The sequence below is a fragment of the Ixodes scapularis genome, unplaced genomic scaffold, assembly GCF_016920785.2.
Source record: "Ixodes scapularis isolate PalLabHiFi unplaced genomic scaffold, ASM1692078v2 PGA_scaffold9__187_contigs__length_104089568, whole genome shotgun sequence".
NCBI lineage: Eukaryota > Metazoa > Arthropoda > Arachnida > Ixodida > Ixodidae > Ixodes > Ixodes scapularis.
Genome location: NW_024609884.1, coordinates 5,594,846 through 5,618,472, shown reverse-complemented (window position 1 = coordinate 5,618,472; position 23,627 = coordinate 5,594,846). Strand labels below are relative to the sequence as shown.

At 45.0% G+C, this 23,627-nt stretch overlaps 1 protein-coding gene across 1 annotated transcript in view; it reads right to left on the bottom strand.

Annotated features, from left to right (window-relative positions):
* Window positions 1-8,854: 8,854 nt before the first annotated feature.
* Window positions 8,855-23,627, bottom strand: part of LOC8026872 (guanine nucleotide-binding protein G(o) subunit alpha) — a 71,295-nt gene continuing 56,522 nt past the window's right edge. Inside the window, exons 5-8 of the mRNA XM_002406417.5 lie at window positions 22,097-22,225; window positions 17,816-17,945; window positions 14,179-14,332; window positions 8,855-12,935 (exon numbers count right to left, since the gene is read on the bottom strand). Of these exons, the coding sequence (XP_002406461.2) occupies window positions 12,748-12,935; window positions 14,179-14,332; window positions 17,816-17,945; window positions 22,097-22,225 (601 nt within the window). The 3' untranslated portion in view covers window positions 8,855-12,747. The remainder of the gene's footprint in view (window positions 12,936-14,178; window positions 14,333-17,815; window positions 17,946-22,096; window positions 22,226-23,627) is intronic.

Below are 23,627 nucleotides of genomic sequence, written 5' to 3'. Positions count from 1 at the left end.
CGTCACGCTCGCATTGCTTAATGTCACAACTCAGACTGCGTTTTTTGGTCTAAACATATGTTTCGGCCTCATCATTCGCTGAGCTGCCTCCGTAGGTTGCACTGATTGGCTCTCCGAGTGTTCTGCGGGAAAGTAGGTGCACGGGCTTTTTTTAGAGTGTGACTTACAAATATCAACGACGTTGAGAATTAATCGCGCCGGTTGGCCGGTGCCACCAATGAATGCCTAATCGACTACTGCTCTGCGAAAAAAAAACAAAAAACAACCACCTTATGAGATTTTCAAATATTTGATGAGATCCTCAATATAACGTCCGACGCGACAGACCAATGGCTCCAAAAAGAGAAAACCTCCTACCCCCTCACGCCTTAAGCGTAGGCGACCCCCGATTCAAAAGGCGTCTTGTCACCCGGCTCCAGTCTCGCCGGGCCGCCGCTCTCCCCCTTCCTCCAACCGCACACATACACCGGGAAAAGCTCCTGGCTACGCCACTGGTTAGGGTATGTCAGCCTTCTAAATATGCGTGCAAGCGACAGTCATTCCTGTTCTTGCTCTTTATGAACTTCGATGGTCTAAACCGTATCTGCGTTCTTCAAACGTGCAAACATGTCCGCCAACCCTTTCTCTAAGGAAGACGGGGGTCGCCTTTCCGGGGCGGTCATAACCGACGCCCGCTGTCGCCCGCGCAGAACATTTCCTTACCTGCATACGGTAAGGAAATGTAAGGTACGCTGCGAGCGTCGGCGGGGAACGCGCTCGGCACCGGGCAGGCGCTCTCCCACGCATGCGAGAAGAATGACGTGTCATACGAGGAGACCAATTAGCGAACTCGTTTGCGCCTTCCCACAGCCAATCGCAGCGCCCAGGCTCTTGCAGTGCCCAAAGAGGTGCACCCTCTGAGAGGTAATACTTACCTTGTTGCTGCTCCTTCGCGGCGAACTTCACCTCGTAGCAACGAATTCTTGGTGTCTGCTGCTCCTGAGGAGGTAACAAGCGGAGTGCTTCCCCCCTGGCCGGGAGGAGGGTGGTAAAGGCGGTATGTTACCTCCTTTTGGTCCCCTTTTTTCTAAGAGTGTAGAATATTGTGCGTCTGCGTGGCATCTGTTCCAGGTCCGTTTGACAAGTTGACTGGAAGGGGTGCAACACCATGCCACTAGGACATTCTTTTATTGTATTGGTCACCATCGCGACGACCTTCCGCAGCATGAGACATGTCTGCAGTATCTCAAGTGGAGGACCCTCGTCGCATTGTAGCTCGAGCTGGCCTCCTTTGTCGAGTACTAGATGGCTCTCTAGGAAATGCTTTTATTTGTTCAGTGGTCCGACGCAGTAAGCGGACAGGACAACCTCTTCCCCTGTACGCTGTCCACCATCAACACTCGGTGGTACCGGCGGCTGTTCGGTACTTTCTTGCGGTGTCACTCGAGGTCCAGACACCGCTCCCTGGGGATCGTGCGGGCTTGTGATTACTGTATGGCTAACTCTCTAAGCATTGGACATATGCTCGACTGCCCTCTTAAAGTGGGCCCGGGGTTGTGTTTGCTGGCATGGGCTGTGCTTGGCATATGTGTTGCTGCGTTGTTGGTGACTAGTTCTTTTGGTTTTTGTGGGCGTGTGGGATCTGGTGATGGGGTGGTGGTTGGAAGGAGGGGCTAACTAGTGCAGTTACTGCCTCCCTCTGATCATTGCTGGCTGGTTGGCGACTGTCTGGCTGCCGCGGAGTCTCGCACGTTTGTATGGGCTTGTCTGTTGCTGCCTGCAGTTGCTGGCGATGTGGTGGCATGTGTGGCGGGCGGTTGCTGGCTAGTGTTGAGTGAACCCTTTCTTTTTGTTATTATTTTTTTGTTATGTTGTTTTTTTCCTTGGGTGGCTGGCAGGCGCACTGCATACGGGTTTTGCACCTTTCTGCCCAGCCTAGCACGTCACTCCAGGTCCCGTTTTCTTTTTTCTGTATGTGTGTGCAGATTGATTTTTTATTATTATTATTATTGTAGGTTTTTATAACAGTAGCGTCCTTTGCACCGCCCTGCAAAAGGCTCGATCACTGGATCGCTTCGAACAGCTGCACTGATGTCTACATTGACTCGTTTTTTTAACAACGACCTTGCCTAGACTTCTTCAATACCGGCGTCATATAAAAGCAGTCGTGCTTGGCGCCGTCTGCTTTCATTTTATTCGGAGACCGTCTGCCACAGAGAAGGAAACGGAAACTGCGTAGGAGCAGCTGGAGAGCCGCGCTTTTTTTGCCCTTCGGTACGTGCTCTGAGAACTCACACTTGAGACTCCGTTCGGAGCTGGGAGCCGCTACTAAAAGCACTCATTGCTGACAAAGTAAACTTCGCCATTAACTCGTGAGTAGAGGGCCAGTTCGAACTACCGCACTCTAGAGGGTAGGTAGGACCTCTACCTAGCGTATCACAAAGGAGCTCATTGAGTGAGGTCTTAAATCAGACTCTGAGTAGCTATCAAATAAAGGGAGGCTACTTTTAAAGGGATACTACAACGAAATTTCGGCGCTCATTTTTTGGTCTATATGTGTTCAAAAGAGCAATATCACATGGAACATACAAATATCTCGTTAAAAAAGTCTCAAAAAGGAATTTTAAAACGAATTAAACGATTAGCAAAGAGCACCTGGTGGATGTCGCTAACGCCTCGTTTGTAATGCTCGTCTAGGAACCTTGACAGCTAGTGACGGAGGTTGTCTCGTCTCCGGCCACGACGAGAGAAGGGGGGAAGGAGGAACTCACCTCTTCCCGAGAATCCCTTTTGTGTGTCGCAGAAGTCGCTATTGTCCCCCTAGAAGATTATAGAAGATTAACCCGTCACTCAAAATTCGTACAAAAGCAGCCGCTTCGGTGGCTGGAACGACTAGGCCATCCTCTCGACGTCAGCCTCGCCGTAGCTTTGCTCATCTTGAGACGACCTACGTCACGATTGCGTTGGATGTCACGTGCTCTAAGCTGGGCCTTCTCCGAGCGCTTGCCAGAGTGGGCCGTTTATAACGAAAAATACAGCCACCAGGATCAAAATACAAACGTGCGATTGTCATTTACGGATATTGTGGATCATATTCAATCTATTTTTGAACACGACGGGAATATTTCAAATTTCGTTGAAGTATCCCTTTAATGGGAGTGTTTTGCACAGAAGTTTGTACGTACAGGATGGGGTCGTAGGGACCAGCCAGTGTAGGACCAGGACATTTGGCACACCATGCAAAATTTGAATGCCGAACATCGTTCGGAATTCAAATTCAAGATTTGCCAACATCGTTTTGCAAGAAATTTTATGTATATTTTTTTAGAGATTAATTTAAAGGTTGTGAAATATTCAAAATAAAGCAAAAATGGCGGCCGCGTATTTTTTGTACTATACCAGCCTTGCCTGTTGGTCGTCTGCTCACTGCTTTACGTGCTCGCTCCCGGGTGGCTTGCTGAAAGCAAGAATGTGGAGAACACCTAGTAGAGGATTGCGACGAGCAGGATAATCGCGGTAAGTAATAATTTTAACAAAATCTATAAACAATGACCACCTGGGAGCAAGCTCGCAAACCAGTGTGCAAACGACCATCCGGTATACGGCATAGAAAATGCGCGGCCGCCGTTTTTGCACTATTCTTAATATTCGGCAGTGTCTGTTCTCCCGGCAGCCGGGAGAATAATTCCCCCGACATTCTACTGGCAGTTGCCTCCTATAGCTCATATCTCATATCATAGCATTTCAGTTAATGCTCATATCATAGCATTAACTGAAACCTGGTTGCATCCTCATTTTCGCGATCACGAAATCTTCGAGTCAGCACATTGTTTCTCTGTCTTTCGCTGCGACCGCACAACGCGTCGAGGCGGCGGCGTTCTTTTGGCCATTTCCAAGGAATTGCCTTCCCAGTGTATTCATATCCCCAGCAACTTGGAAATGGTATGGGCTACTATTGAAATGAATCGGCAAAGAGTTATTGTTGGTGCTTGGTATCGTTTCCCTAATTATTCTTCCACCTTCGTAAACGAGCTACATGTAATTAACCTAGTTGTGTCTCGTCATCCTACATTACCTTTATTTTTACTGGGCGATTTTAATATTCCTAATATTTCATGGGACAGCGAATCGCCTTGTATGCAACCTTTTTCCACTCTAGCAGATGAATTTCTAAATCTATGTTCTCTCTTTTCATTCACGCAACTTGTCAAGCAACCCACAAGAATAACCGAATCAGTCGCGAATACACTAGACCTTGTACTAACATCTTGCCCTGATCTCATCTCAGAAATTACTTACTTACCTGGCTTGAGTGATCATACCCTTTTGTCATTTCACGTCAACCTGCAGCGCGTTAAGACTAAAAGAAAAATGAAAACTATTCGTAATTACCGAAAGGCAAATTTTGAGGCTATTAATAGTGATCTATCCGTCTTCCTCGAAACATTTTTGAAGGACTTTGATATTCGCAGCGTGCAATCCAACTGGGATATCTTCGTGGCCAAGATTAACGACTTAACTAATAAGTACATTCCTACCCGCACTATCATATCTAACAGTAATGCTCCCTGGTATAACCCCCCCCCCCCCCCCCAATCAGACGTCTATCTAACAGAAAAACGCGATTGTACAGATCGGCCAATTCATCATCAGACGATGCTCGTTGGGCCGCTTACAAACTGGCTTCTGATGAATACGTGGCGGCCATTAAAACAGCCAGAGAAAAATACCATAATACTACGTTACCATCCATGCTTGTAACCGACATTAAAAAAATTTGGCGCGTGATAGATCTTGCTGATGATGATAATATTTCATTAGTTGACAGTTCAGGGAATCTCATTCCCCCTCATCAATGTCCGTTTATCTTCAATGAAATTTTTACGCATAATTTTTCTGTAACTTCCAACATCCCACTACCAACTACCAATTCTTACGACTACCCTGCTATTTTCCCGATAATCATAGATCCTTTAGGTGTCGAAAGCATAATTAGATCACTTAAACTTTCCTCCGCTCCTGGTTGTGACCTCATCAGCCCCAAATTTTTAAAATGTACGAGCGTTTATTGTTCAGTTATCCTGTCAAAAATTTTTCAACAGACCATCGATAATGGTTGTCTTCCAGCTGAGTGGACGGTCGGGAAGGTGATTCCACTTCATAAATCAGGTAACAAGTATTCTCCACCTAATTACCGACCAATATCACTAACCAGCATCCCATGTAAAATTTTCGAAGAAAATTTTCGAACCTCGCCAACTTCCTTGAATATAATTCGTTTTTCATGTCGTCACAACATGGCCTTCGAAAAACCTACTCATGTGAAACACAATTGGTATCAGTCTTTCATAAACTCAATGTTATTCTTGACCATTCCTCATTAGCCGATTGCATCTTTCTAGACTTTTCAAAAGCCTTTGATAAGGTATGCCATAAGCTATTACTCTATAAATTGCACCAACTTAACCTTGACCCAAAACTTCTTATCTGGCTTGAATGTTTTCTGGTTAACCGCTCGCAGTTCATTGTAGCTAATAATCACCTCTCTCAGCCGAGTGGCGTTCACTCCGGTGTGCCACAAGGCTCTGTGCTCGGACCTCTTCTTTTTGTTATATACATTAATGATCTACCCTTTTGTGTCTCTTCCCATATTCATTTGTTTGCCGATGATTGTGTTGTATTTAGGGAAATAACTTGTGAAAATGACATTAACACGCTCCAGTCCGATCTTAACGCTATTTCTGTTTGGTGCAAAACGTGGTGCATGCAATTGAACATTAACAAATGTAAATTTATGCGGGTGTCCAGGAAAAATCATAATCTACCTGTTTACCATCTTCATAACTCGCCCCTAGATGCTGTGACTAGTTATAAATATCTTGGTATTCACATCACACATCTCACACATCTCACTTGGACAGTTCATATAACATATATAATTAATAACGCTAACCGTATGTTGGGATATCTTCGACGTAATTTTGCAAAAGTTCCCTAATCTCTAAAACTTTTACTTTACAAAACACTAATTCGTCCAAAACTCGAATATGCCGTTTCAGCCTGGGACCCTTGTCATGAAAATCTAATTCACTCACTCGAAATGGTCCAGATTAACTCTGTTCGCTTTATCTTGTCTAACTATAACAGAACTGCGAGCATAACCACAATGAAATTCAGCCTTGACTTACCGTCTTTGTCATCTCGTCGTAAAAACTTTCGCCTTTGCCTCTTTCACAAGTTGTTTTATCAGCCCCATCTCCGCGCCGAACTTATATTACCTCCCCAATACGTTTCATCTCGATTAGATCACGTCCATAAGGTCGGTGTCCCATCGTGCAGGACTAATGCTTTTTTTCAGTCATTTCTCCCACGCACATCAGAAGAGTGGAATCGCCTTCCCGTACCAACAGCTTCAATCGAAGACCTCCACCTGTTCAAGAACGCCTTAACTAATATTGTATGAATAGACGCCATTTTTTGTATTTCTAGTAATGCTTTCTTTTACTTCAACATCATTTTTGTAACCACTCCCCTCATCAGTGCCAAAGGCCCTGAGCGTACATGTAATAAATAAATAATTAAATAAATAGCTGTCTGAAATCATGTGACAACTGCCGGTAGAATATTGACTTCTTTATTCTCCCGGCGTTTTGTGGAAACCTGTTTCATGGGCAACTTTTCGTGGATACATGTTTCGTCGATACCAATGTTTCATCAACACTTGTTACGCGAATTGCACGCTGTAGGGACATGTCGTCGCGCATGTATCACTGAGGCGCGTGTTAATCTACTCGGCCCACCCGTTCACGCCCTTTTTGTGGCGACAGGCTGTGGTGGCTCATTACACAAAAAAGCTAATCTGAGCTGTCAATGAAACAATCTCGATGAAACGTCGTACGATTAACTGATTGCCACCGCTAATGGGGTGCGTTCGTATTTCGGGGAAATTATTCTCCTAGCTGCCGGGAGAATAGACACTACCTTAATATTTCACCACTTCGAGTTGAGCTCTAAAGAAAAGATCGGGATAAATCTTTCTGCGAAGCGGCATTCGCGTGCCTAGTTTCAGGTATGTATGACTAGAATTAGGATTTTGCAAGGCGTGCCAAGTGTGCTGGTCCTTACGGCCTCACCCTGTACTTCGCTGGATAAAACACCTTGCAGCAGACATTTTTGTTAGGCTGTGAAGCGCAGACTGCTGCGAAACATTTTCCTAGGTCTTGATTTTTTCATAGTTGCCCAAGTTGGCGCTTAAACATGAGACCGCAGTATGAAACTTCTACAACAATACAGAGCCACTCCTGGAAGTTTTCCAGAAATTACGAATACACGTTTTAGACGGTATGTGTCGTTTTATGTGCGAGCAAAGCCAAAGCACAAGCATGTTGCCCTCGAAGACGCACTGCACGAGCATTGGACGCTGAAAGCCCAGAGTGCCTGGAGCTTGCTGTCTTAACTTCTGCTACGCTAACACTCCGTGCCTGCATTCAAACACTGAAAACTGTAGAGGGGCCATGGGCATTCCAAGAGTCTGCCGCCTCCATCGACCGAGCTTAATTGAAAATTGGTTTGTTGGCAGTGTCACTAACGCTAATTTAAGCACCAAGGTGTTAAACTCGAGTTGCACTGTTATTCAGACGTTGTGTTCCGTTGGCCGCTTTCCGCTCATTTCTTCTATCAGAAAGTTGAAGCAAAGCAGATGTCACAAGAGCCTATCAGCCCATGCTTGCCTGCATGCACGTGGCCTATTCGCCTTTGCCGAAACGGTGCGCTCTCGAGGGTTACGACTCTGTGATTCAAGATCGTTTGAGTTCAGACCTAAAGTTCTTCACTGGTGACAGCCGCTACCCAAAGCAGAGCGATGGCAGAGGAAAAAAACATAAAAAATTTCCCCTGATCGCGTGCAATATCCAACTTCTATGTACATGGCTTGCACTGACGTCACATCGCATACTTTTGGCCACCTTGAAAGAGAGAGAGAGAAGGAAGCTTTTTTTGTAGGAATTTTGAGTGGCGGGCTAATCTTCTATATTCTTCTTGGGGGGGGGGGGGGGGGGGATAGTGACGTCTGGGCAAATCTGTGAGACATAAAAGAGGGTATTAAAAAAGGGGAACTCCTTCCTCCATTCTCTGGTGGCCATCGGGGCACTCTTTGGATAACATCATGTGCAAGCCTCGTATACGAAGGGGAACAAATTTTAGTGGGTAGGCATGCTAATCGTTGCGCCACCGGAGAAGTTAAAAGGCTGATTCTTTTGTTTTCTCGTGTATTTTCTACCTAAGACAGTAATATTAAAATATTTATGGGAAAGCATACTCGAAATTAGCCATTAAACACTATAAGGTATACTAAAAAAGTAGGGATACTAATTTTGGCTGAAGTATGCTAAAAGCATGCTGTTCTTCACTAATGAATAGCACTCAAATGCTTGGTAGAAGAGCCGCCGAACGACGCTTGAGCAACGGGTAGGACGGCGTCGGATGGCACTTAAGACACTGCGTCAGTCGAAACATACTCCATCAATTCTTGTTTCATGAACAGTTTTTTTGAATCGTGATGTCTTGATGGCACTGATTGTGCAGGAACTTTTCTAGGATGATGATGGAAGGAAGTCTTGCAATTGCCTGCCAATAAATTGTTCACACCATTTTCAATGAAACTTAACCTAGTAGAACGCCCAAGACGAAACAATTGTCAGCAACAAAGTACAATACTATTGGGCATGTTCACACATTAAACTACCACCTGCATGCCATTATCCTTACTTTGGTTCATTATTCAGGTATGGTGGCAAACGAACGCTCACATGCCCTTCTCCACTGCCTGAAAGTGTGTAACCGAGGAAATAAAAAAAAATGGCACATTTCCAAGGAACACACGACAAAGGAGGTTTATTCATTGGCATTAAAATTGCAGATACTGCATACAGAACAAAAAAAAAAGAGAAACTTTTTGTTGTCATTATAGAGCAGGTGGTTTGGATGTCTCGGTTGTTATTTCAGCTGCTCGGATCACTTGCTGCCTTAGAGAAAAAACAACAGGTCAAGAGCTGCATGTCACATTGGCTAAACTCACTCCTCATACTTAAGTTGACACCTCAGAAAAAGAAGCACGGGGCAAACACAAGGCTTCTGCGGCGAGGAAAGTGGGACAACAGACAAACCAGGAACCAAGAGGGGGAAAGGGAGGCTCACAGTCAAAACGTGCATGGTCCCAGAAAAGCATAAATGGCCAAATGCCCTGCAAAGAGGGGGTTATTTGCGGGGCTCTGTAATCTCAACCCAGGGGGGAAACAGGCGGGTGTCGGCCAGGCACGGGGCTTCCCGGCCAATTAAAACAGGCGCAGCGACAGCTTGAAAAGCAACCCGCAGCAGGTGAGACAAATGCAAACGTCCCGACCCAAACACGAGGAATGTGTCCCTTGTGCCAGAGGGAGAAAGTGGAAGAACCAAAGCGATAAAGCACTGCACTTCAAAATGGCCGGGGCCAACGCACGCCACCGGCTCCGACGTGGTTTTGGGCTGCGCTGAGACATATCACGGCCACCTATGTTGCCCTCTGGCCTCTTTACCTGGCTCTATGGGGACCGACGAAAGAAAGCCTCCTCGGGGGGAGGCCTTTCATTCCAGCATAGCTTGGAAGAGTGCAAACGGCCTGGAACAACGTGAGAGTCGTCCGGGAGGCCTTTTGCATAGCCAGAGGAGCTTTGGTGCAGTCGGGTTGGGTACGCTGCCTTGCGCGCACAATTTCAACTTGGCGAGGTGGGGGGGGGGGGGGGGGGGCGGAGGGGAGGGGAGGGGTAGGGAGGGAGGGAGGGAGGGAGGGAGGGAGGGAGGGAGGGAAGGGAAGGGAAGGGGACATGGCTGGACGCTCCTGCCGAAACAGCGGGAGTGACCGGAAGCAAACAAGGGACGGCCCTACGCGGCGAAGAACAAAGCCTCTGTTCAACTGCAACAACCAATGGCGAGGAACTAGTCGCGCAGGCAAAAGGAATCGTTGAGGGACGCTTGCAGAAACATTGCCGCACACACTAGAACCATCTTGGAGGAGGAAAAAAACGGACAAACACAATTTTGCAAGGTGTTGAAATACTGCTCTCGGGTGGCGGTTGCCCAGGCCCTGTTCCAGAGCACTGGGGACGCTGGCAGAGAAGGAGGAGTACCTGAGCAAATTGTCACTTGTTCTGGGTGCCAGAGTGCAACGAAAGCGCATTTTGAAACTGCGAGTCATAAGAGGGAGATCACCGCGAGGGAAGAGCAACAGGCAGAGGACAAAGCAATTAAGAATCCCCAATGCGGTAGCAGAATACACTGTTCCATTGTAGCTCAGACCGCTCCCATTGGCTCACATTTTTTTTTTTTTTTGAACTTGAACAACTTTGAATGACTACACAGACGCAGGCCTTCCCACCTGGAGGGTAACGCGAGTCGCTGCTTATGAAAAATAATGGGGCCAAGTAACAGGCGCATGGAGGGTTGATGTGAAATGAACAGGGGCTGTCGTATTTTCCCTCGATACAGAAGACGGGTCCGGGTTAGAGGACAGATGCTCGAGTTTCCAAAAGCACTTTTGAAAACAAAGAGGCTTTGCTTCCTGCACTCTCACACGGTACACATATAATTATATATATTTATGTATATATTTATATACCGCCCTCTTTCCTAGCTTGCCATCTTCCAAAAGGAAGGACGTCCCGGGCTTGGGGCTCTAAACCTGGGACGTGGTCCCTTTCGCACCTGCTCTGTCTGTCTCCTTCACAAGGCGGGACAAATTCAAGGGAACTGAGCTTCCTTGCAAAAACAACAGGGCAAAGAACAGCAGAACAAAGAATTGCAACGTAGGATGCTTTCTCGCCCTCTATCTCAGCTAGTTAGAGTAGTCATCCTCCTAGTCTCGCCACAGAAACATGCACACATGCACAACTTCACTTTGCTGCTGCTTTTTTTTTTTTGTCATTGTATGTCTTTGTTCGTACGTCTCTTCCCTATGCGAGAGACGGCCAATGTGTGCCAGCCGGAAGAGCGCTGGGTTGCCGTTCACCACGGCAATGCGGAGTTTCCGGCTCAGACAGGCCAGTGGGGGAGGGGAAGAAAAGAACCGTGCTTTTACAAAAGGGAAAGGGGTGGGAAATTACCCTCCCCTGCCCTAGCATCATATAATACATCACTTTGGGGGTTCGTCCGTCGCACCGTCTTTGCACCGTTTCGACGAAGAACCAGGTTGGCAGAGCAGTTAGCGGCGGTGCAAGAGGTCTACCAAACTAGGCTACGTTGGCAAAAACGTCTGTTGCTTCTCTCGTTTTAAGCGGCACCTCGCTTCTTGACTTTGCCTACTCTCCTGCTGTCTTTATTTTGTGTCTGTGTGGAACTCCTCAAACAATTTTCGCACATATTTGTGTTTATATATACATACATATACGCTTATATATGTACATATATATAAATATACGCAACTATATGGATATATATGTGTACATATAACGCGGATTAAGATGTTTCGAGGGTTTTTCCTCTTGCCTGCATGCGGGCAGTCTTGACTGCTCCTCGAACACAGCACCGCACGATTTAACGTGCGCGGGTGTTGCGATGTAAAACAGATCCTGGTTCAGATTTTGTTCTTAGAAAAACAAAGAAGGATGGGATGAATTAGAAACTATGGCTGTACAGTTAGAAACACACGAGGCAGTCCATTTTTGTAGAGACGTCTCTAGCATTTGCTCCTCCCGTGACTCCGCTGAGCTCTGAATCCTTCACTTGCATTATTTTTTTTTCTCAGACTTGAGGTGTGGGTTGTTTGATGTGTAGAGTCTGCATTTATTCTTTTATCCCCCTCTGCAGTCAGCGGAATAGAACAGAGACAAGGCTGGGGGAAGGGAGCATTAAACGGAAGGGTTAGCGGCTGTCGCCACCGGGTGGGACCCTCTGGGGACAAGGTGCCAGCGGGGGACGGACATCCGACCGCCTGGCCCCGTCTGTTGTACAGAGCCCAACTGAGAAGACACACACGCAACACTCCGGGTTGGGAGAGGGGGGAAGGAGCCCACACAGGGGCCTCTCCGACAATTGCACGCAAATAAATAAACGCCCTAGTAACGCCACCAACAGCAACAGTTTTAAGAAAACGAAGGAGAAATGGAAAAAGGTTGCATACCTCCCCAACCTGCGAAAGGGAGAACACATCCACAAGTTCAGTGTCCACGGCTGCCACCCAGCTGGGGCAACGGAAGCGGAGACAAAGCGGCAAAACGGAGGCATTGTCTCACAAAACACGATGGAGGACGAACATGCAACTTGACTGCCCGGTGAGCAGAAGAGGCTGTTTTTCCCGTTTGGTTCCTGGTGGGGAACAGAAGTCCTCTCGCCCTCGCTTGCAGACGCCACCGGCGACGCGGGGGGGCAGTGGCTGCCCACGTCTCTGCTCGTGCTCACCAAAAATGCGCGGGAGGAGGACAGACATGCAACTTGGCTGCCGGGTGAGCAGAAGAGGTGCTGGAATCTTTGTTTCGCTCGTGTCTTTCTCCGAGAGAGGGAGGCACCCCTCGCTGCGCACGTCGGGTGGGGAAGGGACCGAGATGCGGGGGAGACCGTGGCTTCCCCGCGTCTCGGTGAGGGGAAACTGAAGCGGGCCAACCAAGGGAGGAAAAAAGGGGGGCAAGGAGGCTGCCGTTGAAGAGAGAGAGATCCCCGTTGGTTGCCGTGTCTCGGCTGGGTGGGCGATGGTAGTGGTGTCTGTAGCAGTGGCGCCGTACGTTCCGCGTTGAGCCCGGCTCAGTAGAGTCCGCAGCCTCGCAGATTGTTGGCGATGATGACATCTGTGACTGCGTCGAACACAAACTGGATGTTGGTGGTGTCCGTGGCACAAGTCATATGGCAGTAGATCTCTTTGGTGGTGGATTTGTTCTTGGCCTCAAATTGCGCCTGGATGTAGGCAGCCGCCTCCCCGTATTCTTGAGCACCTGTCCCCGGCACAGAAACGGGTCGAGTGAGTTGTCGTCGCAGCAAACTACCTGCTTTGCGTCAAACGACGGAGCAAGGCACAAAAGCTTTTCAGGAAAAATCGGGAAAATCCCTCGGCTCTGGTTCAAGGTCACTGTGGTCGGTATGTGAGATAGACAAGCAAGAAGAAATAGAAACCTTATAGGAGCAGCCCTCATAAGCTATTTAAAAGCTGAAACCCTAGGGTTCTAAAATAGCAACAACACTAATTGAGATTCCTTGTTGCCTAACTGCAACATCAAGTTCAGCACCCGGTTCAGCAATAGAGCTTTTGCCGAATTACCTACGCATCAAAAAGAATGCCGGGAACGTAGGTACACGTGCTGCGCGTGCTGGTCTCTTCAGCTCTAACTGTTCCAAAGCAAAAATTTGAAACAAATTCTATTTTGCACGTGCATTCCACGACCGCTTTATTTTGGTTATTTACTGCTAATATTTTCCATAGGGAAGGCGAGCGCATGCGGCGGCGTCTACCTGCGTTCCCAACATTATCTTTGATGCTTCGGCAATTTAGCGAAAGGTCTATTGGAGTTGAGTAGCCCTCGGGATTTGAAGGTGGCTTTGGCACAGGTATGAATAAAACCTTGCGAATGTGTGCTGCATGAGTTTTATGCAATCAGAAATCACAGTTGGGCATTGGTTGGCCTTTGATCTATAAATCCTTTTTGCCTAAAAGGTAACAAATGAAGCTGCTTGTTTTAGTTTTATCAAATAAACAAGAGTGTGAGCCCTTTTATCTTTCAAAAGCAAATACATGAATAGCGAGAATTTAATTGTGAGTGATACAACACTTCTCATGAACTTCAGTGATGAGCATGTCTCCGCTTTCTTAACCAATAACTTTGTTATATGGCCCACAAAGGCTCGCAGCTTACAAGAGTGAAAAATTTAGCATTTACCGAGCTTGACTGGGTATTAATGTGATATCATTATATTCTATTTTTAGACACAATCAGCCATTAACCAGTTCTTTGCAATTTTGGAGCAAAGCTGGCCAACAGATGCTAAGTGGATGCCAAACATTGCTCAATTACAGATGCTATGTGGATTGATTCATGTCACACTACAAAATTCAGTCCAAACATGACTTCTTTTAGACTTTTGGACAGGCACCCCAGCATTATCTTTCAGACTGCTTTATTTTGTGTAGCCTAATGCAAGCTCTTGTTCTGTTTTACCAGTTGGTTCACAGCATTTGCTTACCTGTGTACTCGGGGAAACATATGGTGAGTGGAGATTTCTTGATTTTCTCCTCAAAGAGGTCCTTTTTGTTGAGAAAGAGGATTATAGATGTGTCGGTGAACCACTTGTTGTTGCAGATGGAGTCGAAGAGCTTTAGAGACTCCTGCATGCGGTTCTGTAAAGAGCAGCACATACTTCATTTTAGTTAAGCTTACTTGACTTGTTGACCAAAAGCAATAATATTTCGTTGCATGACGGATGCAGAGCACTTCTTATACTCTACATAAAACCTTTAAATATTTGTGTGTAACCTTATTGCACACAAGTGTGCCCGTTCTAAATTGTGGGGTTGTTCAATAACACTCGGACAAAAATTGGTGTCTAATGTAATCGCAAATTCAAGTTTTTCGACTCACATTTTTAATGACTTTCTGAGCAAAATCTTTAACAAACGTGAACTCAAGAGGTATAAAAAATAATAAAAATACAGCAGTGAAGGCTTTTAAGAATTTCTGTATGAGCTGGACAAAATCTTAATTCACATTTGAAGTGTTTACTCTGATATTACTCCCCCTGTTGTCAGTATGTGTGGTAGAAACTACCACTGCTCTTTAAAGGGAGCAAGAGGTAAATAAAGGCTACACAAAATTCCCTGCATCTGACTGGTCGTTTGCCAAGTTCCTTGACAATTCCTCGACTTTTCCAAAGACACTATAATTTGATGACAATTTAATTCAATATCCTGTTTAGTTTTCAATGTCATAAGACACCACTGGTGTCAGAATGGGCGGGGGGGACCCCCCCCCCCCCCCCCCTTAATATTTCAGACATTTCTAATAAGCAATTTGGGGTAAAGAGAGGGTGATTCTCTGCCCCCTCCCATCGCCCCCTATCTCCTGGACACCTCTGAACTTGGCTTGAACTGCTCACATCCAACTGCTGGCTCGTATAAGCACGGTCACGTCCCAGTTATCCAGCACTGTGTGATAAAATGTCCGGTTTTTCAATAGTTTTCTTGTGTAACGAACGTGCTTGATACTTCCACAGTGGTGGAACTTCTGCAACATTTGTGCCAAACTGCACCAGAACGAATAACCCGCTACATGCTGCTCCAAAGGCTGTATTTGTGCACAATTTGCGCCTTGTCTGCGGCAAAAGGGAGCTGTTCTCGAAAATGAAAACTGAAAGTGTCTGGCACGTGGCATTGTTGGCGATGCCACTAAAAATTAAGAAAGTGCAGTTTTTCTTTTTTTTTCGGGAGCGTAAGTACTATGCGAAGAGTGGGGTTGTGCGATTATTCGAATTTTGGAATAGTAGTTTCAAATAATATGCTATCTGATATTCGCTTCAAAATGAACAGTGCGCTTCTCCTCAAGCACCGGTGCACTGCGGAGAAGCAATACCCGCGGAGCTCATATCGCGATCTCGCGCCTCGCTTCGCCTCAGCGCAGCCGTGCGCTTAAGTGAAAAACACACCTTCAATGCAAAAAAAAAAAAAAAAAGCTGTGGCTGTTATGCAAGGGTATATGTTAGGCAGCGATGTTCTAACAACCTGTGTTCATTACTTTCTTTTTCTTTCTTTTAACTCAGAATTGAAGAAAATATTTGCATATAGCAAGAAGATTTATAAATCCCCCCAATTAGGTATGGCTGGGCTCCTTTATAGGTTTAATTTCATGTCAAATGTGTCGTTTACTTGCCATCCCAGTGTAGGTATTGAACTTTCTGAGGCCAGTCTATAAATATAGCTTGGTTAAATTTAGCGGAGCTCATAAGTGGGCAATTAGAAGCTTGGGAACAACCTTCTTGCATTAAGCTGAATTTTCGCTTAACCATGGTGTAACAGTAGTGAAATTCGTGGTGGAAGGCGCAGAAACTATTAATATTCAATTAAAATATAATTGGCCAAAACCACTATTCGCTTTGAATTCGCTTCAAACTCAAAATCTATTATTTGCACAAGCCTAACAAAGAGTTATCGTTTCTTGTGCGAACGGTGCTCACGTCGATCGCAATGAATAGCTAGCACTATTTGTTGTGATTGGTTAGAATAGCTATGTGGTCGGCTTAGCTGCTCTATGAACAGCAGCTGGTGGAATACGAGCGAGAGCAGTGTGAGACACATTCGACAGTAAAGTGTCCGTTTGATGTCGAATTCGCGAAAATGACGTCACCGGGATACCACCAACCCTACACGGTAGCCCAAAACATCTCTTTATGTCAAACGCAGACTGAAGACGCCATCAGTAATCCTAATAGGTTAATCGAGACATCTGCAAAATGACCTGTGTATGATTGTTCAATAAATGAATAAATATCTCCCAATTAACACTCCTACAACTGCAGTTTTTTCCACAGGCTAACTTTAAAAGCGATCTTATAAAATTTTCTGACATAGAAGCTCAAAATTGTCTGCTCCAGGAGTGGGAATCTCTGCTCCAAAACCTGTTGCTCTTTGCTACAAGAGCTGCTTCAAATCACCACTTGTCGGTTCCACCAGTGCTTCCAGAGCCCCGGCCTACCAGTCTCCAGTCACCAGTTGGCAGGTTCGAACCACAGCCAAGGTGCTTGCAATTTGATGGAGCCTTATTGCGGCGAAGACTTTTGGTTGCACTTAAAAAGATTCCCAGGTAATCTAAATTTGCTCTCAGTCCTTCGCTGGGGTATGGCAGAAGCCCTTGGTTTGTTTGGCATGTGAGCCCCGAAAACGTATTTTCCTAGGAATGCTTTAAATAGGGGATGAGCATATCAAGGTAAGCATGACATGACATTATGTGTGCATATCTAACAAATGTTCTTTTCTTGGAAGACCAAAGCAATTAAAGACAACTGTCTGGATCTTTTCTTGAAAGACCAAAGCAACTAAAGACAACTGTCTGCATGCAATGTGTTTTCAAACAAAAATAGATTGCTCTGTAAAAACAAAGTGATCTACAGTAAATTGGCTTTCAATGAAAGAAAATATTGAAAAAGTATTAAGTAAGGACAGCAAGCAAACATCTATAGAGGCATTCAGCCAAATGTTTAAAGTAGATCACAGGAGCAGAAATGTGCTATGTTTAAAGGAGTAGAACATATCATCAGAACAAATATGTTTGAAAAAGGAGGACCTAGAAGTAGACGTGTAAGCACAGCAGACCACACTTCCAGGCTGCTACAGTGCCATCATGTGACAATCAATTCTCCTCCACCTTTCTTTTGACAGCATTAGTAGATCTCAAACATAATTTTTCGTGCGTGGCCCATACCGTTGGTGGCATAAGCATGAGCCGAGTTTCCTTTCTCTACTATATAGGTTCAAGGCCTTTCTAAATGTGGTGTAAATTAAGAACGAAAGATAATATATTCAACAATCGGTTGGTCTTCCAAAGCTATGTCTTTGTGCTCTTAGCTTTCATAGTGTTTTACCGAAGTCTATATGTCATATTTCGTGCTACAAATTTGTTAGGCAAATGGCGACACAGTGTCAGCTTTTCAGTTGAGTATGGAGGCCACACATTTAAAGGCCTCGCAGTGTGTGCACTTGCTGCTTTTTTGGTTTTCTCATAGTTTCCCAAGGAGGCTCGACAGCTGCTCCAAGCAGAAGATAATGCCCACTACCATAAGCAAAGAAATGTAATGCTTCAGGAAAATGAGAAATAAACTGGTAGAGGCTCACAGTAGTTTCATCTTCATGGAGGACTTGGTCATATTCGCTCATGGCTACACAGAAAATTATGGCAGTGACGTCTTCAAAGCAATGGATCCATTTCTTTCGTTCTGACCGCTGTCCACCAACGTCAAACAATCTGAAAATACAGAGGCGTGGGTTTCACATTCTGGGAAAAAGATGCCTTGACAGGAGGGCATCAGCAATGACCAATACGTACTATGTGCCGCCTTCACATTTAATCCTTGCACATAGAACTGTTGAATACACTAGAAAGTAATGGGCATGCCTGAGGTTCCAATACACAAGGTCCCAGATCAGCCTGGTATGTCTTCAAATTTTGTGAACAGTTACAGCATTTCGGATAAGCCTTTGTAGTGCCTTCTTATCTGAAGTACTTGATCTCTCACAGCCTCTTCACGATGGTTATTGCTTTGCCAAGTGCCAGTAGCATGCTACTGGGAGCTATTCCAATACCCTCCTGAACTTTCTTGGTGTTGACTTATGCAAGGGGAGCCAGAGAGATTATAACATAGTGTTGGAAAAGCTGATGAACTATAAAATTTTTTTTTAACCAAATACCCCAGTCCGAATTTCAAAGCAATATTCCCTACAATATGTTGACATTTGTCTTGGTTCTGGGAAGTTTTCGTTTTTGGTGCTTAATTGCTTGCAGGGTTTGAACTTTGTCCAGACTCATGCTTATGTATGTCTGTCACAACAACAGGAAATTATTTCACATGAACTTGTTAACTTATATAGTACTGTGACAAGTTATGTTCCTCCAGTAACCAATTTACGAAAGTGTTGAGCCTGAGCTGATGGCAATGGAAGATGGTTGGACTGTACGCGTGTTTGTAGAATGGAAGGCACCTCAGAAACCTGTGAACTCGCTGTGACAACCTTTGCTACAACCAAGGAGAGGGGTGAACGAAGTAAACACTTTTAGGTGAGCCAAGCTATATGGCCCTTGGAATATTGGCTGATTTGAGACTATGTCTGGAATCTCCGTTTGGATAAATTTGCTCATCCTATGGAGACAACGAATTTGTAACCTTTTATCATGAATATCAGTATTCCTGATATAGTATCCGACATCTCCCACGCTTAATGAACATTGTCGTGATGCTAGTAACACTGCTATCCAGAGTTAATTTTTGTCATACACGTGTATATGCACGGAAGGGCGCCACGAGAGCGCACGACACCAGAGCGCCGACGGAAGAGCGCGCGACAGCAGAGCGCACGACGGGAGAGCGCACGACAGCAGAGCGCACGACGGGAGAGCGCCGCGACACGAGAGCGCGTGCCATTAGAGCGCGCGTGACGAGAGCGCATGTACGCGCCTTGGGAATGATAGACATCGGAGTTTTCAAACACACGTTTTCTCGGATAGCGCAGTTTTTTGCATGAAGTTAGTTGCCCAATATATTGTAAATTCTATGCAACAGACAGGGTGTTTTTTTTTTCTTTTATCAAAACAATATTTGTTTAAGTAGGGCTTTGTACTTTGTGAATGTTGTCTTCGATATGCGCTGTTCAAGGTATGTGGACATTGGAGGTGCCAATATACGGTAAAATATGTTGGGAAATGAAGTAAAAGTCTCTAATCACCCCTTTAATTTATGGCTGTATGGTTCATGTTACAATTGCAAGTACCGCCGCTAATAGCGTGATTGGTAGAGGGTTCCGGAAGAAATGTCCCCGGAAAGAAGGTCCCTAGGTGTAAAGTAGGAACAAATGGCACCAAAGGGTTTTCTATCACTGATTCTCATGGCCTTCAGGAGGTCCGGTCGTTGTCCGGTCCAAGTGACCTGTCCAACCTGGAGTATCGGAAGAAGCCGCTCGCGTAGGCCAGCACTTTTCCCGCACGACTTCTGGAGCTGCAACGAACGGATCTCCGAAGGGCTCCCGAGGACCAACAATCACGTCGAGGCCTGGCACAATGCATTCCAGATGTCCCTGGGGCTGCATCATCCGGACACGTACAAGCTAGCGGTCGCATTTCGAAGAGAGCAGAGCTTGACAGAGCAGAAGCTGGCGGATGCACTTCGTGGAGAGCCTCAAAGGAGCATCAAGGCCACCTACGTTCGTGTAGCGAAGAATCTGAGCAAGCTAGTTGAAGAGTACGACCAAAGGTGCATGCTAGACTACCTCCGCGGTGTCGCGGAGTCATTCAATCTTTGATTTTTCTTTTTTAATATTATGGAACGGCAATTGATAAACAACTATATTTCCGAAACTCTGTATCTTGCTTCTTCATTTCGAGTTTGCAAAAATTGTATTTCTTAGACTTCCCACAGGTCTGCGTACTCAACCAATAAAATTGCGTAAAGCGTTCGATCCGAGAAAACACGTGTTTGAAGACTCAAGCACCGATCATTCCCAAGGCGCACACATGCGCTCTCGTGACGCGCGCTCTAATGGCACGCACCCTCGTGTCGCGGCGCTCTCCTGTCGGCGCTCTCGTGTCGTGCGCTCTCGTGTCGTACAGCCGTATATGCACACCATTTATAGATGAAACACCTACACTTTTGAAGTCCAAGTAGGTGTCTAGTGAATTGTTTTTAGTGTTTGTTTTTACTTAAATAGGCACTGCACAGTGCATGCAACTGTTAACTATAATGTGTGAGCAGTAGTCGAAGAAGTCACTCGCGCCACCTGCTGATGCGATCTGGCAGGGCCACGCATCTGTTTTGTATGGGCAATCGGAGCCATCTCACACCACCCGTTTTGGTGTGAGACGGCTCTGATTGCTGTTTTGGCCACTGCTCTTGCAATATATTCAACAGTTGCATGCACAGCACAAGCGCCCATCTACATGAAAATTTAAGATAATTACACTGCAGCAAACTTTATCAATCACTCTGATGGTCGCTGCAAACTTGTGCCTCTTCCTTGAGACTTCAGATAGTGCAGATACTTGTGCTCAAGTCAACAACTTTAACTCAACAGTCACATTTCCAACAGTGGGCATGTTGCAGACGCTATCCAACTGTGGGTGCCCGATTTCTAGCATATGGAATTCCAAATAAAGCATAAAGGTGGTGAAGACAATAGGAAGAACTTGAAAGAAAGCTTTTGGAGTGTGGCTGTCAAAGTTTCGCTAAGAGTCTTGGCCGTCTGTCAGTGAAATGTTGACTGCGTTTTTGAGGATTCCAGTAGGTTCCTTCGAAAGTATAGGAATTCAGATTAAATTGAATAAGGCACGAATTCAAAGAAATGGGGATTACCTATGACACTCTACTACAACAGGCGGGAAATACCAAGCCTGAAAATTATTTCGTAAAGGTTCCTTTTGCCGCGAGTACATCAGGCTGTGATAAAAGCATTCTTTGTACTTTATAAAAGGCCCTTCATCCGAGACAAATTTGCTATAAAACTGCACCATCACAAACTAGCTTGTCTCTAAACTAATTTGTGGTCTCATTCATAAGCACAGCTATTGATTCAAGTAAAAAATAGTCTGACTTTATGTTTTCTTTACTCTTTTTATTTTCGTGTTGGCGTGCTGCTGCCATTTCAATGCGAGCTTGGTTGTTTTTCTAACTCGAAAAGGAACCTTTTGAGACTCGGTTTCTTCATAATCCAAATAAATAACCACATCTGTGGTTTTCTGAACTATTTTTGCAACAATTACAGTGATTTTTTCTCTTAATTGTGAAACAGCGCATTGCTTACTACAACATTTCATGACACTGAGAATACCGTGTATTCTCAGTGACACAATATTTCATATCACTGAGGCTACTGTGTTACTCTTATGAACTTCTATCGTAAGCTCAAAGAAGCACTGACTTGGGAAACATTTAAATACCAGTAGTTTCACAATAATAGAAAAGAGGCCTCATTCTCGAACATAAAAGCATGCTGATAACGTAGGATAAAACACAAAAAAATTCAACCTTTGTGAAAACATGACATTTAGATGTTGCTTATTCATACTATTATAAATAACTGGTTTCATGTAATACAGGTATCGCACACTAATTTTAGGTCAAAATGTTGTCCACATTTTAGAAGCTTGTTCAGAGATTTGGATATTTTATCTAATGTTTTAGCACTGGAAATGCACATTTTGGAGCCATCAGGGTGCTTTAAAAGTTGGAAGTCAGGAGGAACACCAAATTACAAAAGTAGATTTGTGTAAACTGCAGCAAATTTTTAAATTAATGTGGGTATAAATAATGTACTTTTCACTTTTAATCTATTAGTTCACACTTTATTTGATTATGTCAGGGCCCTTTGCGAAGCAAGATGGGATCAAGGTAGTCTGTAGGAGGCACTTACTTGAAATTTAAGTTTTTAAAGGAAAAGTGAACCTCTACTATGCCCGTTGTTTTGACTCTTGTCCGCAGGATGTCCTGTTCCGTGGGCATGTACTCCTTCTTGCCCAAACGGTCTAAGTCATCGAGGAAACTGTTGGGAAAGAAAAGGAGCATTATTCACATGTGCATTCTTCAAACAGAGCTCAAACAAAGCTTAACTTTAATTTAGAACCTCCCCCCCCCCCCCCCCGCAAAAAAAAAAAAAATTTAAACAGTGTACCATCTTATTGGGTGCAGTATCATGAATTGCATTTGTTTCGAGCAAGTGACACACCACTGCTTCTAGATCAATGGTGCACCGACAGGGGGAGGGGGTGTTCAACCCCTTTCCCCTTCCCCCCAAGCTCTATTTTTTTTTATTTGACGCCGGAGCTTGGTAGGGTGAGGGAAAAAAGACATTTCTGCCTGACGGGTTGGAACCTTTCTGAAATTCAGTCTGCTCACTTAAATCGCTATCATCATCGGAGTGTTGGAAATTTGTGAGAACATGCTATACCTCATTATGGCTAGCAGCAACCATTCATAGTATTTTGTTCTAATGAGCAGAACGTAAGAGCGCAAGTGAGCTGGTGTATATCCAACATTTTAGTGAAAAACCCGAGACTGAGGTATTGACAGACGACGACAAGGAAGAGAAGGAGAACGTCTCAAACACAGCTAAACCTTTATTGAGGACAGGACCCTTTATATAGGGAGTATTCACTGGCGGCCATAGCTGTGTGCGCGAATGCTGAGCGCGTGCTGATGGCGAGCTTCCACAGTTATTTTGCAAAGTGCATTCCGCACCATGCAGAGTGCCGGTCTTAGCAGCCTATTGATGTGAGCTCGTTCTGAGCATGCGCTTTGAACAGTACCCACAAATATGGCGTCCAGTGAATACTCCCCATAGGGTTGTTCTGTAGCACTGAAAGAGCCTGTAGAAGAAAATAGTTAGGAACAACTGGTCCCAAGTGCAAGGTAGAAAAAAAAAAGAAGGTCCCACGATTGCAGTGAAAATAGAAAAACAAAATTCATTAAAGAAAATAAAAACTCCCCCTCCAAAAAAAACAAACAAACAAAAAAACTGAAGATTGCTTTTTTGCCTAATAACGAATCCACGCTGAGCCTTTTTGTGTGAAATCATCGATTAAAACATTAGGCCATTGTGGCGTTTATAAAGAATGCAAGTGTGGACTGGAATGACCTTCCCGACGACATCGTCACCATCCAGGACCCGATCAGATTCCGAGAAGCAGTATCAAACATTGTACTTAACACCTACTCCCCTCTCTAATGCCTTATGGCCCCGAGGGTATCTAAGCAAAATTTGCTTAGATATCCTCTTCAGTTTGTCAAAATAAACAGGGCAATGACCCAAAAATTATTTGTTACACGCGATCAAAGTATAGAAAATGTAGATTTTTGTTTCTATGCTCCTTTACTAAGTGAACAAATCATTATATATTTTGCTAAACAAATGCACCACCTTATTATACCTGTGTACCTATTTACAC